This window comes from Ylistrum balloti, unplaced genomic scaffold (genome assembly GCF_031769215.1).
Source record: "Ylistrum balloti isolate Yb309-2 unplaced genomic scaffold, AGI_CSIRO_Ybal_v1 Utg369778, whole genome shotgun sequence".
In the NCBI taxonomy this organism is placed as follows: domain Eukaryota; kingdom Metazoa; phylum Mollusca; class Bivalvia; order Pectinida; family Pectinidae; genus Ylistrum; species Ylistrum balloti.
Window position 1 is genome coordinate 402,419 of NW_026781968.1, and position 17,184 is coordinate 419,602.

The 17,184-nt window shown below is 34.2% G+C and overlaps 2 protein-coding genes across 2 annotated transcripts in view; both read right to left on the reverse strand.

Annotated features, from left to right (window-relative positions):
* Positions 1-952: 952 nt before the first annotated feature.
* LOC132544060 (methyltransferase-like protein 27) lies at positions 953-4,035 on the reverse strand. The gene is made up of 5 exons (XM_060207626.1): positions 3,910-4,035; positions 3,072-3,203; positions 2,692-2,830; positions 2,123-2,215; positions 953-1,134 (listed from the first exon to the last, which is right to left on the reverse strand). Exons 1-5 carry the CDS (start codon positions 4,033-4,035, stop codon positions 953-955), a joined length of 672 nt encoding a protein of 223 aa, XP_060063609.1.
* Positions 4,036-9,757: 5,722 nt separating this feature from the next.
* LOC132544061 (growth hormone secretagogue receptor type 1-like) overlaps positions 9,758-17,184 on the reverse strand; it is a 35,914-nt gene continuing 28,487 nt past the window's right edge. Inside the window, exon 3 of the mRNA XM_060207627.1 lies at positions 9,758-9,939. Within this exon, the coding sequence (XP_060063610.1) occupies positions 9,758-9,939 (182 nt within the window). The remainder of the gene's footprint in view (positions 9,940-17,184) is intronic.

The window sequence follows — 17,184 nt, forward strand, 5'->3', positions numbered from 1 at the left end:
ATAATCAATTTCTGATGCGATATGAGATTTTACATGGCGGGTGTCATCAGTGAAGCAGAAGACGCTTACTCTTCCGGAACACATAGTCTTATCCTACTTGCACTTTTTCAGGAGTCCCCGTGTAATGTTATCTTTTGTTCATATTTTACACTAGTTATATTGAATTTCGGTTTGAGTTATGATTATGTTGCCATGTTGGTATTTTCTTGATGTTATTTTTACAAGTTTTGCCGGCGTCGGCCAAGTCACGATAGGATTCATTGCCTGAATCACAATTATTGGACATCGTTAAGCTTCTTTGAGGCTCAAACAGAATTGACGTTACAGATGATCGACCAATAAGACTCGTTGGTTTTTAGAAGGATAACAATTCTAAATTTTTATTAAGTTTCCTCGGGCGTTTACAGGTAGAAATAGTGCTGAAGTTTTGTTGTTTAATTATAAAATTTATTTTCTACTCATTTAGATAACATATCGATATATATTCCTTGTGATACACACCCGTAGAAGTAGGGCAATTCTATCGCACTGGGTCATTAAACAAGAAAAAATGATACTCAATGTCTTTACACGTAATGACAGAACGTCAACATTATATTTCATTGATATTATATTCATATCACTCATGATATTGCTGATAAACGATAATGGTACAGATATATCTAATATATATTCCTATATTCACAATACAAAAAGTCTCATAGCTAGTTACAGTGTTAAGAAAACAGATATATAGATATATGATTAATTCACATAGACATGAAGTAACGGTAGGTAGTTAGGGTCGCAGGATAAAGTATATGTCACATTAACGGCTGAGTATCTCATACGTAACTATGCCGTTAATATGACATAATATTTTCCTGTGGCCCTAACCTGCTTCCGTACGAAGTTTCAATCTAATTACTAGTGAAAACATATTCCGTCAGTAGACATCTTTTACACGCAAAAGTTATGCTTTCTTAAATACGAATGCAACCCCTTCTTTTTCTGCAAAATACTTCTGAATTATCCTTTTTTTAATCATTTTCCATTTTCTAGTCTTCTCCATGTTTTCCATCAACACTTCCAGTATACCGTCATATTCCGGATGTCTCAGGTATTCCTCTCTCATCACTAAGATTATAAATCCACCTGAAATACAACAATTAAAATCGAAGAACTAACAAGAAATACATTATAGGCAAAAAGGGTTTGTAAGTTTGTAATGGTCAACGTTACTATCTGCGCGAAGAATTCATTTGAGTACATATCATTTGATTAGGTGTAGCGCCCGAAGTAAATGATAGGATAATCACAGATGATACACAACAAAATTATAAAAATCGAATGTGTAAGACAGAAAGAATACAAGATCAGCGTCTAACGATGATTATATAAATGACACACAAGTGAATAGCATCTTTCAATACCAATTATAAGTGAAAAACATAAACCAAAAATGGATAAAACTACATCATACAGCTGTCGTCAGTGATGTTAAGGGCCTAAGACGGGCGGTTCACTAGCCTAATAAATTAGATAAATTTTGTAATTTTTATATATCAGGTAAACTCAGGTATTTTGGAGTTACTTCCCTTCTGTTATATTGCAATGTTATCATTTAATGACTATGTTGTATATCAATGTATTTTGTCTTATGCCACTGTGTTGTTATGTATGGGAGAGGACTTAAATATCACTGCCTGATGTCTAATAATTTTGTCATATATATTTATCTACATGTCAATAAAATGCACAAGGTGCACAAATCCCATAATTAAATACATTTTGGTGTTTCCATTTATCAGATAATCTTATAACTACGTCAAATACATGTGTATATTCTGAACCGTGCAATATTTGAATGAATTAAAATGTGGCGTACAGGTTACGGCAAATTTCGGGAACTGAAAGTCCACCATCAATGTCTACCACATACTATTTCAAAGAATTGTACAAAAAAAACGCACAAGCGAATAGCACCTTTAAATAGAAATAGATGATACAGTAGAGCTAAAATATGAATTAAACTGCATACAGCTATTTCGTCCTGGAACACTGAAATAACTAAAAGGGATAATATTGAATTGTTTACAAGTGTGGTAAAAATGAGAGAGAGAGAAAAAAAGAAAGTGATTACCTTGACGGGTTATTCTTAACATCTCCCATAATGCGCCTGCCGGAATGTGACCTTGACCCATTCCTCCGGATGAAGCGACGATGTCATAGGTGTCTGCACAGAAGGAAATAGTCAGTGGTTCACAAAAAGTTACAAATCAATCCCATTATACATAAGTAAGAATATCTATTGTTAATCATAGTAATATATTGGTATTTCTCTTAAATCATAGGAATATTGTCGTTAAAGAATGAGATTTTATTCTATTCGCATGTAAAATCGCGAAATCAATATTTCAGTTGTAGTGAAAAGCAGTTTCTTATACTTGACTTTCATCCGTTGCTTTGATGTCTCTCTTCTTACTTGCTGGTTCTAAGTGGAATACATTTGGTAAATTGGTAAATATACATACATCGAGAGATATTCAATATCTTCAGGAACCAACACAATCACAATTCTATCGAGTCATATTAAAAAAACTGCTAGAGAAAGAACATTGTAATTAATAGTTTAAATACTCGTGTAATTTAATTCCATATACAGATAAAAGAATGACGTAATCCATTCTCCAATCACCATTTCCTACGTACCAGCCTCTACCTGGATCAGTGGCTCCTCCGATATAAACTTGTTGATGAGTTTCTGATAAATGTTCCGAGTGTTGGCCTTCTCTAACATTTTTGTTGATGGGTCCAATGCATGAAGATTTCTGAAACCTTTCAGCTGCAGCTATAAAACCAATACAGATTAATATCACATTGACGTCTTGACAAATTCAATCAAGATGTACGTCACCACAGTTAGATCAGAGTCACATTATGAGACCCTGGGTAAGATCCAAGTTTGACTTAAAAGCAAAACCCATGTTAACTTCCATTGTCGACCAACTTACTTGTTCTCTAATCTTGTTGTTACATTTATGATCTCAAAAGTTCTAAATTCAAAACATGTTGAACTCCTTGAGTTATACCTCGTTGCCAAGAAATCCTGTTCCAGCAGCCACATCGAGCACTAAGGCATCCTCTCTGTTTGCTTCTGGTATAACTTCACAGCATTCCATGGCTGCCTGTATCGGACCTGTATATCGGTCAGGGTTTGAATCCTATAAATTGATATGTGTCTGGACTTGAGTACATAAAATATTCTTTATAACGAAAATAGAAATATCACTAACACGTCTGCATATTTCTCATGTTTTATATCATCATTTTTCAGATAACTAGGTACAGATCAGATCACATGATTAGATGTACACCTGCGTGCCAACCTTTTTAATGACTTGGGTTGTGTTCAAAGGGTTTTAGTGTTAAATGATTTGTTTGTTCGATTTCGATCTCGCTTTACATGTCTTCATTTCTACTATATAAGGCTGGTGTTTTAGTACTCCTATGGCATCAGTTGTTTCAATTATAAAGAAATATCCATGCATACGTGGGATAAACTTTAAGAACGTTTAAACAATTGATTTATTGCTGTTTTAATCATTTGACTTTTATCTAGATTTCTATCAATTTATTGCTAAAAAGATAATACATTCATTAGATATTTGTTAAGATTTGTAATAAATTATAATGTTTCGAAATATTACTGAATCGGCAACATTTCACTACATGTCATATCATGTTATTGATATTTTTAACATTACACACCTGTGTATTGAACAGTTTTATTGTGGTAGAAATAGGTTACACAAAGTGATTGTTGTGCAGGGCTTTTCTTCTTCTCTGTTATTTTGCGTTTAACATGAAAGTTGATTGAGTTGTGGATTTTCACCAGTTGATTTAGGTTGACGGTAATTGATGACTTACAGTTTCGTACGTATCAGCCCAGCTGTTGTAACCATCCTTGACCTCTTCCTTGGTTTGTCCTGGTGAGAACAATTGTTTTAATATATCGAAAACCACCTCCTCATTTCCAATTTCGTCTGTATCCATTTCAAATTCTGAAACAAATATATCTCTTTAAGATTTTAAAGACGAATATATGTCACAGTTTCGCATTGGACGGTTTCATCAGGGGTGGCAGTATGATAGACGGTTCACATGTTTAAAAAGGCCCATGTTAAATATATATTGACCTGATACAATATTATTGCTGGATAGAACTAGAGACTCACGGACCTAACAGTTTAATTGTCTTTAATGATCCAATATGTTCTGTAACAATCCTTCGTTCTCCTGTTAGAAAAGCTTTCATTTCCAAGAAACGGCAGTTTGTGAACTGTACCGAAACGTATTTCATAAAAAATAGCTCGAATCAAAGTAAAAAAAAAAAAAAAAAACGGAGGGAGAAAAGAAAAAATAAATCAAATTTCTGGTTGACAACATTCTCATCGAATAAAGTGGTAAGATCTTCCAACAGACAATTGACATACCTAAGTGAACTTTCTGTGCTCTTTGACTGACTTATTCATATTTTCAAAAAATTATCGAAGAACTTATAAAATCAGGCCACAAGGACAAGTTGTTTAATTTCACTTTCAGATTTATTGACGACATCTTGTCTTTCAATAATAGAATGTTTGTTGACCACTTTAACCATATAGAGACCCCAGAATTGGAAATTAAAGTCATCATGGACCTTTCTAAACCAATCCCGTGATTTATAAATTCCGTAATTCGTGAGAAAAAAGTCTTCCTTTATTGTGAACGATAAGTGAAATACATTATGTTATGCGATCTGACAAGAACCGAACCCGTGTCATTTGTTAAACAACCATGGATCTACCGAATAAGTCTTTATGACTGCATAATATTTTCTTTTGATCCTATCTAGATTACTTATGAAGTTACGTACTAATTACAGTAAAGGTAAATTTTGAATTAGCAAATAATTACACTGCCAAGACATGGTCTCAGTTTGGTGGCAGGAGCTTTCAACGGACAATTGACATAAGTATAGAAACAAACTGTGCTCCTTTGTTGGCTGACTTGTTCTTGTTTCCATACGAGGCTGAATCGCAATTATGAAAACAGGTCACAAAGACTTGTTAAGTCCTTCAATGTTACCATTAGATAACTTCATGACGTGTCCTCTTTAAAGAACAAGAGATATATTGACCATGTCTCTCGTATATACCCATCACCATTGAAAAATAAGGACACGACGAATGTTATATCGATCTTTTCCTGCGACTAAACCAACATGGACAACTTTCCAATAAGCTGTAGGAAAAGTTGATGATTTCAATTTCCCTATTGTGAATTTCCCACTTCTGAATAGCAACAGCTCTTCATCCTCAACCTATGATGTTTGCATGTCAATGTTGATTCGATGTTCAAGGAGTTGTTCCCATTATCACGAATTTCATACAAGAAGTCGTTGACTGAATGACAGATTCGTAAATCATGGGTTTCAAAAATACCAACTAATGAAATCTAGAAGTTTTACTGTCGTCATGGTGGTCTCAGTAAGAAATACTTTTAGTGGGTGTTTTTTCTTTGTGCAATATGAAGCGTTGATACTCGTTAGCAAGCCTGTTCCGATCTTTCCAATATGTATTAATGAAATTCATTAAAAACGTAAAAGTTGGTTCAGCACAGCAATCTCCTTAAATATATACGGAATTCCTTGTTAATCGAAATTAACCAGGGGATAAGTTAACAAGTGTACCATCCGAGTTTCATCAAATGCGACCAGTCCATCAAAACATGTCATACGGAAAGCAGCATCCGGATAGACGTAGGCAGGAGGTAAGAACGAACGGGGCCCATATGAATATCAGTTTGCCGCTGGATAATGAAATCCATAACAATAGGTGTCAGGATTAGAAAAAGTAAAAAGCAACCTTGATTCACGGTCGAGTGACTTTTACTTTTATAAATGGCATATGTCATAAGGATTTTAGCCTTTTTAAGATGATGTGAAGGCCTTGTACTTACGCTTCGTTGAGTTACAATTACGCATGTAGATCATGAAATGCCAGTCCATAGACTTACTTGAGTTGCTGTTTTTTATTTCCATAGACCCTTGTCATATTGATTTTGAAAAGCTAGCTAGCATTCACTGTCTTGATAATGTCGTCAAGAAAGACTAAAAAGGGATAAAATATTTTAAAGACGTTTGATCTTATGGAGACATTTATTCTCCTTATTGGTTGGTCTTAATTACTTTTTGAACAAATGTAAAATTGCTTCATTGTAGTTAATAATTATCATTTTGTTTACTTTCACAGAAACACTTCGCTCTGGATTATACGGTAGACAAGGTGTACAAGACAGATAATATAGGTTGAATTATTGTCATATCGCTAGGCGGGAATGCATTTTCCCTATTCTGTCATAGAAAAATAAAACTGTTGTTTTCTCACAAAAACGTTAACTAACATTAATCCGAAATATAAACAACCGCATTCAACAGGAACTATAATCAATAAAGATACTTACCGTGTTCTGTTTGACAGCATATAACAAACACCTTTCTTCACGTTGGCAACTTTGAATTAACGCCGCAACGGATATGTTATACAGGTCAAATGCAGCGGAGTGTGACTTAGAGAATTTACAAAATGTGCTTTCCTGTATTATCCTCTGTATAAAGGATATCTACAGATTCAGTTTTTGGATAACATTTTCATCTCAAACTCATGGAACACATGTTTTCTGTAGTTACGAAAACTTCCTTTTCTGAGAATGGTGAACGGCTGTCCAGTATGTAGCTGTAAACTTTATCGGAAGATATTTCATGAAAAATAGTATAAAGCCAAGAAATATACTGAAGATGAAATCAAGGCAGTATCAAATCCCTGCCATTTCACTTATCCATGTATTGATGATATCTTGTGGGTATGCCTTGTGGTTTCATTGTCGTCATTCTCATTTTTTTTTTCGAATTTTGGAGAGCAACATCTCCACGTCTCCAACCTATAGTGTTTACATGCTGCAGTTTATTCGATGGTTAAAAGCTTTTTCTCAATATCAGGATTTCTGTGCAAAACATCTCAAAATCTATAAACTCACAACACAAGGTTTCGAGTATGCAGGTTGATCGAAATGACATGGACGTTTTGCAGTCGTCATAATGATATCATTTTCAAATATTCAATTTCTGGTGCGATATGAGGCTTTTCATTTGTTTGTATCTTGAACTTGAACGAAATGTATGACTCATTGTTTCAACTCCGCTTGTTAAACGTTACTCCATTATTATATTTATGAGTGACCCGTTATTAAGTATTTTCGTTTCAGTGTGTATAAAATGCAGATGTGTACAAGAAATGATAACGTTGTTTTTAATGTCTCCAAATGTTGGGCATCACACATGATACAGCGGTCGTGGTGAAACAAAGAAAAAGTGTGTTGTGCTGGAACACAATTTTGGTACAACAAATTATTTGGTGTTCACGAGTTCATAGTTAAAAATATCTAACTCGTGTAGAAAATAATTTTATGAAAATAACACATGAATAAATAAAAACTGTCCCGTTTGAGCTTTAAAAGCCAAACAATAACCAATTTCCTGTTATAAACTATTGAACAACAGTACCCTTAATTTATCAACTGTTTGCTTCACAGTACATAAGTAACTAACCTATAAATTATTCGGTAGTAACTTATGACTAAAGCAAAGATACAGACGATTAATTTCAGGAGCAACTTCCTATTCGTTTAGGAGCTCTGGTTCTTTCGATATAGTCATTAACATAAAAATTAGTATTATTATATAATTACTTATTTAATTATAATCACTATTTTTATTCCGCCACGCTTTCTTTGTCCGACACATTTCTCAAACATCTTCGGCCCGATTCAAGCAAAACTTTGCTTGAGCGTAGTTTGCTATGCAGAATTTTGCTTTCGTCTGTTCATTTTATGTGGTCGGACATCAAATATGGCGGATAGAACATCTAAAAATAAAAACCTATAATTAAAAAGAACTGATGGTCTGATTTAAGAAAGCTTGGTATAGATGATCATGTCAAAATTTGTTTTAGACATTTCGTTCCAAAATCCAAGATGGCAGCGGCAAGAAGTGAACTCATGAATGCAATCAGTCTTTGATCGAACGACAAATGTGGCTGACAAAAATATTTAAACTTTGAAATATTAATATTTTGATGGTGGATGCTAAGGTTCTTCCAACCCTGGCTGAGATGTTCATAAGAAGTATATAGGCGTATCAGTTTTCCATTGTCCATTGTTAAAATGTGTTGACATCCCACTGGTTTACGTAAGTCATGCATGGCTGCCTGTATAGTTTACAGTATGTATGTCGGTCATGTATCTTGCTTAAGTGCAAATAGGTTTAGTTGTAGAACAGCAGTATTTTCTAATTTAATTTGCAGTACTTAAATATAAATGAATGTCGATAACATATATGTAAATATTCTACCCAATACTTCCCGCATAGCATAAAGTCCGGTGAATAAAATTGGATATGAATTTGGTTTGTAAAGCCTGGTTGTCTTCAATCATTGTATTTGCATTTTATAGTATTTTATTTCGCAAGAGGACATTTCGAAAGATGCAATAATTTGTGTCCATTCTCTTGTTACGTTCACAAGAAAAAAGTTTATTAGTCGCCATAGCGATCTAATTGAGAATGTTTTATTTCTTTGTGCAACATAAAGCTGAAAGTATTTGGTGCTCGTTTGTTTTCCTGCTGGTTCCCTTGTTATATACCTTGTTCTCGATAACGAGACATTACGTACTTGGATTGACCAAGGGTCGAGGAAGTAGAGAACGCTTACACTTCCGGAAAACCTGGTTTTATTCTCCTTGTACCTTTTCAGAAGTCTCCGTTTAAATATCTCATTTGTTCATATTTTAACTTATTTTTACGGAAATGTTGTTAGAAATAATCAATTAATGAGAATCTTAGTTTTCAAAAGGATAACAACTATATTTAGATATTTTAACTTCCTCTGTAGTTTACACGATATAGTGTTACATGTATATCGTGCAATACATCGATCACTTTCTTAATACAGTATCAATTTTTTTCGAGAAAAAGTAATCTTTTATTTCATTCCCGGTAATATTTACCACCTGCCCATGTATTGATAATGTCTTATTGGTATGCCTTGTGGTTTTACTGTTGTTTTTCTTATTTGAGAACTTTACATTTCTTGGATTGATGGGTCGTAGATGACACAGAAGACGTTTGTCCCTTCAGGATGCATAATGTTATTTTCTGGTATTTTTGGAAAGGCTTCCGTACAAATATTACATTTGTTAATGTTCTACCCTCATTTTATCGATTTTGAATTTAAAGCCTATACCGTCCAGAAAAAAATGCTATATCGACTGCATAATGCAGTTTACTTCACAATGTGGTTTTGTGGTCCTCTCGAATTTTTGTTTAATTTTTTCCACTCTGTTAAATAATATGTCGATATATATTCTTTGTTCTACACACCCGTAGAAAAGTAGGGTAATTCTATCACACTGGTCATGTAACAAGAAAAAAGATACTCAATGTCTTTACACGTAATAACAGAATGTCAACATTATACTTCATCGGTATTTTTTCCATATCACTCATGATATTGCTGATAAATGATAATGGTACAGATATATCTAAAATATATTCCTATATTCATAATACAAATGATATGACATAATATTTTCCTGCGGCCCTTACCTGCTTTCGTACGAAGTTTCGATCTAAGTACTAGTGAAAAATATTCCTTCAGTAGTCATTTTGTACACGCAAAAGTTATGCTTTCTTATATACGAATGCAACCCCTTCTTCTTCTGCAAAATACTTCTGAATTATCCTTTTTAAAATTATTTTCCATTTTCTAGTCTTCTCCATGTTTTCCATCAACACTTCCAGTATACCGTCATATCGCGGATGTCTCAGGTATTCCTCTCGCATCACTAAGATGATAAATCCACCTGAAATACAACAATCAAAATTGAAGAAATAACAAGAAATACATTATAGGCAAAAAGGGTTTGTAAGTTTGTAATGGTCAACGTTACTATCTGCGCGAAGAATTCATTTGAGTACATATCATTTGATTAGGTGTAGCGCCCGAAGTAAATGATAGGATAATCACAGATGATACACAACAAAATTATAAAAATCGAATGTGTAAGACAGAAAGAATACAAGATCAGCGTCTAACGATGATTATATAAATGACACACAAGTGAATAGCATCTTTCAATACCAATTATAAGTGAAATACATAAACCAAAAATGGATAAAACTACATCATACAGCTGTCGTCAGTGATGTTAAGGGCCTAAGACCGGCGGTTCACTAGCCTAATAAATTAGATAAATTTTGTAATTTTTATATATCAGGTAAACTCAGGTATTTTGGAGTTACTTCCCTTCTGTTATATTGCAATGTTATCATTTAATGACTATGTTGTATATCAATGTATTTTGTCTTATGCCACTGTGTTGTTATGTATGAGAGAGGACTTAAATATAACTGCCTGATGTCTAATAATTTTGTCATATATATTTATCTACATGTCAAGAAAATGCACAAGGTGCACAAATCCCATAATTAAATACATTTTGTGATTTCCATTTATCAGATAATCTTATAACTACGTCAAATACATGTGTATATTCTGAACCGTGCCAATATTTGAATGAATTAAAATGTGGCGTACATGCTACTGCAAATTTCGGGGACTGAAAGTCCACCAGCAATGTCTACCACATACTATTTCAAAGAATTGTACAAAAACGCACAAGTGAATAGCACCTTTAAATAGAAATAGATGATACAGTAGAGCTAAAATATGAACTAAACTGCATACAGCAATTTCGTCCTGGAATGCTGCAAAATATCTAGAAGGGATAATATTGATTTTTTTTACAAGGGTGGTAAAAAAGAGAGAGAGAAAAAAAACAACATAGAAAGTGATTACCTTTACAGGTTATTCTTACCATCTCTCATAATGCACCTACCGGAATGTGACCTTGACCCATTCCTCCAGATATCGGTATTTCTCTTAAATAATAGGAATATTGTCGTTAAAGAATGATATTTTTTTCTATTCGCCTGTAAAATAAAAAAAAATCAGTATTTCAGTTGTAGTTAAAAGCAGTTTCTTATACTTGACTTTCATCCGTTGCTGTGATGTCTCTCTTCTTACTAGCTGGTTCTAAGTGGAATACATTTTCGAGATTAAATTGGTAAATATACATACATCGAGAGATATTCAATATCTTCAGGAACCAACACAATCACAATTATATCGAGGCGTATTAAAAAGCTTCTAGAGAAAGAGCATTGTAATTCATCGTTTAAATACTGGTGTAATTGAATTCCATATACAGATTAAAGAATGACGCAATCCATTCTCCAATCACCATTACCTACATGCCAGCTTCTAACTGGATCAGTGCCTCTCCGATATAAACTCGTTGATGAGTTTCCGATAAATATTCCGAGTGTTGGCCTTCTCTAACATTTTTGTTGATGGGTCCAATGCATGAAGATTTCTGAAACCTTTCAGCTACAGCTATAAAACTAATACAGATTGATATTACATTGACGTCGTGACAACTCCAATCAAGATGTACAAACTTACAGTTAGATCAGAGTCATGGTATAAGGCCATGGCTCAAATAAGAGTTTGACTTAAACGAAAAACGTGTTACATTGTCGATCAACCTACCTGTTCTCTAATCTTGTGGTTACATTTATTTATAGAAACTGATCACAAAAATTCTAAATTCAAAACAAGTTGAAACCCCTCAGTTATACCACTTTGCTTCTGGTATAACGTCACAGCATTTAACGGGTGCATGTATCGGACCTTGATATCGGCCAGGGTTTAAATCCTATAAATTGACATGTATCTGAGTCTGTGTCATGAGTACATGAAACATTTTCACTGCGAAAAAGCAATGTCAATATATATATAACAATTCATAGTTAGAAAAACAGTGCTTACCTTTTTGATGACTTGGTTTGTGCTCATACAAGTCTAATTCATTGAAGTAACAAAGATCTTCTCCTAATTACATATCTATTATGTTTTGTTTGAATCATAACAAACAGTTTAAATTTTGCATGAAAAACAACAAAGGAAATACCGACATACTTATCAACAGAATTTTAATTTAAATTCAAGCATTTATCAACGAATCAACTGCGACATGTAAAGTTATAGGTTTGGGAAGCACAACGTTACGATGTTGAAATGGACATTTCACAGTGAGGATGTGTAAATCATCACGCCTAACACACAGATTGTTGGAGAATGGATGACTTCCTTTTTAGCTGAACTATAAAACCCGCTACATCTTTAATATGTAGCAGTTTTATTTATGCATTTCAAACCCGAAATTCTTATACGTGAATATTCTAAGATTGTATAAAAGGCACTAGCACCTTTTAACATAGATTTATAGTTAGAATATTCTCAAATTAAAAATGAAGAAATAATAAGAAAATATAATTTCTATCACATAAGATGTTATTCCATTCCTATGGCAACAATTATTAATATAACTATAAACACATATGCATACACACGTGGGATAGACTAAAAAAAAAAGTTTAAATAACTGTGTTATTGTTGTTTTAATCATTTGATTTAATCTAGAGTCCTATAAATTTAATGAAACAAACTATAATGTTACCAAATATTACGGAATTGCCATCTCTTTAAATTAGCGACATTTCACTACATATCACATTATATTGTTAAGATTGTTAACAGAAATTAACAAACTCGAGTGATAGAACTACCATATAGAACAACCGCCTGATGTATAACGTCTTCTTGTACTGAACATTATTTTGCGTTTGAAATGAAAATTGATTGAGTTTTGGTTTTCACCAGATGATGTAGATTAGCGGTTATTGATGACTTAGTTTCGTACGTATCAACCCAGCTGTTGTAAATATCCTTGACCTCTTTCTTGGTTTGTCCTGGCATGTACAGTTTTTTTATCACATCATTACCAGTTTCTTCTGTATTCAATTTTTAATTTTGAAACATTTTTTTAGTTTTTGAAGACGAATATATGTCACAGTTTTGCATTGGAAGGTTTCTTCAGGGGTGGCATTATCGTATGATAGACTGTTCACATGTTTATAAAAGACTCATGTAAAATAGATATGGACCTGATACAATATCATTGCTGGAAAGAACATGAGGCTCTCGGAACTTAACAGTCATCTGACTTTAAAGTTATACAATGTTCTATAACAGAAGTAGTGGTAACAGTAATTAAATAATAATAACAACCCGAAATTTTAGTAGTATAAATGACAACAAAATTTTCTTGACTTTAATCTCTCAACAAGGTTTTGCCTTAATGTCTTCAGTTGAACTTGATTTCTCCAGTATGTACACCTCAATACCCTATTCTAAATTGAAAGAACGCCTTCGTTCTCTTTTTAAAAAAGCTTTCATTTCCAAGAAAGGTGAACGACAGTACACATTTATGATTGGACCTATACTGAGGTGTATTTCATGAAAAACAGCCCAAATCAAAGTAGAAATATACGAAAGAAGAAAAGAAAAAAGATCAAATTTCTGGTTGACAACATCCTCATCGAGTGTAGTGGTAAGATTTTCCTTGTTTAATTTCACTTTCAGATATATTGTTAATGTCAAGACATGGCTTTATTAAGCGTTAGAGTCTTAGAATATCTCATTATTGTATTGTTGACGCTAATCCTCATCGCTGAGAACTGGTGTTATTTAGAAAGTATCTCGAAGTTGTATCGAGAATATTCTGACTTTCGGGTTAAACTTTGTTCTACATAGGAATGTACAGTGAATTGATATCGTTAAGGGCACCATTTGGCACTCGCATGTCAGAAATATCCCTGCCGTAACAATGTTACACTGTTTAATGAAAATAGGTTACATATTACATGTGTTACCCTGTCAATACTTATGTCAACTGTTTGTCATGTGTTAGCGGATGATTAGAGGATGCGCAGTTATAAATATTTCACAGACGTTTATCGTTTTATTAAGTCTCATTTGTTGTCACTGAGCTAAGTCATTCCTAAGCAATGTCTCAATAAATAGCTTAATTAATGTGTAAATGTGCAACAAATAATTTATTTTAACATATTTCAATGTCATATTAGAACGTTAAAAGGATTGGTAATTAAGTTTTACCAATTTAAAAGTGATTTCATCTTACAGACAGATATACAGTTATGAAATAACAGTAGTTAAATTATTAAACATTGGAGTGTGAAATATGACAATGTTAGACAATCATTGTATCATGTTTAGTACTACCTAAAGAGGGAGATAGACTGTTTGTTTATTTGTGTGTGTGTGTGTGAGAAGGTATTTGGTGGTGGTGGTGTGTGTGTTGGGTGAGAAAGTTTTTTTCTTTTGTTCACATCTGTATATGATGTATGTCATTTTGGACTGAGGAGCTGCAGTGCTCAAGGTAATATAGAATTGAATTGATCCCATAGACAGAGCAACCATTTTCACGGTGTAGCGTGGTGACCTCCGTCGCTTCAATTACATCCACTGTAACATAACTAGGTCTTTGTATAATGATGGTGAAGAATAAAACGGCCATTGTAACAACGTGTAGAGACCAGACAAGTGGAATGTTTAATGATTCATTGTAGAGGTTACAATGGACAACATAATAAACCGACTACAGTTAGTACACGAAATGTAATCGGAAGAAAGTAACAGTATATCTAAATTAAGAATTGTGTAGATGGAGATTCAGGTAAAGTAAATCTAATCAATCTATGTCGTCTTGTGGCTAAAAGTTAAATGATGTAAAGTACACTGTAACATTAATTACTCTTATTACTTCGTGTCTTTATTTACCCGTCTTCCGCTCTACCATTAGACGTATGTCTGTCCGTCTGTCCTTCTGTCAGGTGACCTAGATAAAGTATATATAAAGATTGAAGGAAATCAGTATGTACAGGTCACATGAAATGTTCATTTGATGTATCGAGATCCGCAAACCTGAACACTGGCTTTCAGTCGAACGGCTGGACTAGAACATGGTGATTAGAAATAGAAACTTGATCGATGTGACTCCAATACAAAAAAATCGTAAAAAGAGCATTTCTTTTAAAACTCATAAATACTGGACGTGTAACGACGTATTCTGAAGTAATGAGGGCAATTTCGAGTGATTTGTTGTACTGGGGCATCCTGGTCATATTGTGTGTAGGTATCTGACTGTTCTAGGGTATCGTGGTAATATTGTATGTAGTTGTTTTCAGGCCCTATGTGTCGTGGTTATATTTATGTAGTTATTTTAATAATCTGGGGTATCCCATCATACGTAGAAGTATCGTTAACTTTGTAAATAGCGAATTGAAATTTTCACCACTGTTCATTTGAACTTTATGCTCTGGCGTGACGATTTGTTTTACAAAAGGCAATGGGTTCATTACGTGAATATCATTTTCCATAATGTGAGGGCGACGGTTAAATCAAAGGTTGTACGTGTAGTGAAAAAGTCCTTCCCTACACGCACTGAATCAGTAGGCTTGAATTCCTGTCGTATATATCTGTCTTAGGTCATCATCATATCATGACACGATCGTGTGACGATGCGTCAACGTTGATATCACATGTCCGATGAGTGATTCCTGCAGCAGTAAACGCCGTTAAGCACAAACTGTCAATATAGTCATTAGGTGTGCAAACTTAATTTGGGTGGTGTATATAATCAATGTTATGATTACAAACGTGATGTAAGGGAAACCAACATATTGGCTAACGCCTATGAAGAAAACACAAAAGGATTTCGGTCATAGATTTGTCTTCTCCTATAATTATTCCTGATGTTGTTTTAAATGCTATACAGGGGGCGGGGAGAGAGAGAGAGAGAGAGAGAGAGAGAGAGAGAGAGAGAGAGAGAGAGAGAGAGAGAGAGAGAGAGAGAGAGAGAGAGAGAGAGAGAGAGAGAGAGAGAGAGAGAGAGAGAGAGAGAGAGAGAGAGAGAGAGAGAGAGAGAGAGAGAGAGAGAGAGAGACAGAGAGAGAGAGAGAGAGACAGAGAGAGAGAGAGAGAGACAGAGAGAGAGAGAGAGAGACAGAGAGACAGAGAGAACTTCTGTTTCATGAGGATTCAGAGACAACATGAAAATAGCAGCACATGAACAGAATCATAATCCACTCAAGTTCATTAAAACTAGGGCATATATAAACAAAGGAAAAAACACGGACACTTCTATAAAAAAGCAAGGAAAATAAGACCAGATGTTCTGTAAGAGTAAGCGTCTTCTGCTTCATTGACAACACATATCATGTAAATCTTTGTAATCCTAGTAAACAATATTACGTTCTCAGATGAGGGCAGTGTATACAACTTTTACTGCATATAGGATTATACATACATCACTTAATAGCAATGATGAAAGATATCATTTTAAAATTTACAGGTTACAATAATATATACGTAATAGATATCCTTGCAGGGGAACGGGAGTGGAGAATGTTAGAAGACAGACCTAGAAAATCAATTAATTCGGGGGGGGGGGGGGGGGGGTGTTGATATAAGTTTACTGCATATAGGATTATACATACATCACTTAATAGCAATGATGAAAGAAGACATAAAGTATAGTATAGTATAATATCAAATAGGGGACAATTATCTAATATATAATAAGGGGGATTCATTTATGATGGCTATCAGAATAGTATCTCGGGCACAAACACCAGCTACATAATAAGGGGGATACATTTATGATGGCTACCAGAACAGTATCTAGGGTGTCATTTTCTGAAATACTAGGGGAGCATATGATAACCCTATACAGCATGTTCTTTTACTTTCAAATGTTCTGCATCAAACTCAGTAATACCCATACCTTGTGCCACACATATACCTCCCTTTACACTTGATGTTAAAGGTCAAATACCAGGTAGTTTCCCTGGTTAGGATCCATCATCCTGGAAGCCTTGATCACTTTCAGTCTTATAAAGTGTGTGTATCTCATCTGTTTCAAAGATATAACACGGAATCAAAGTCCCTAGGGGTGGGGCCAGACCCCACAGCCAATTCTTACATCACGATTGTGTTTATCTCTCTAGGCTCAGCAATGTTATACATGGTTTTGGGATGGGGATTTAAACTGTTTTCGAGATCCCCCATTGATATAAAATTGAGTTCCCTTCACTCAAAGACGCTTCTGACCAAATTTGGGCAA

Bases quoted from the DNA above. Each gene is read 5' to 3' on its own strand.
- LOC132544060 (XM_060207626.1), bottom strand. From the start codon at position 4,035: ATGGATACAGACGAAATTGGAAATGAGGAGGTGGTTTTCGATATATTA. The intron at 2,831-3,071 runs GTATAACTCAAG...TTGGTTTTATAG, and splicing joins CAGGATTTCTTGGCAACGAG to CTGCAGCTGAAAGGTTTCAG. The intron at 2,216-2,691 runs GTACGTAGGAAA...CCTTCTGTGCAG, and splicing joins ACTGATCCAGGTAGAGGCTG to ACACCTATGACATCGTCGCT.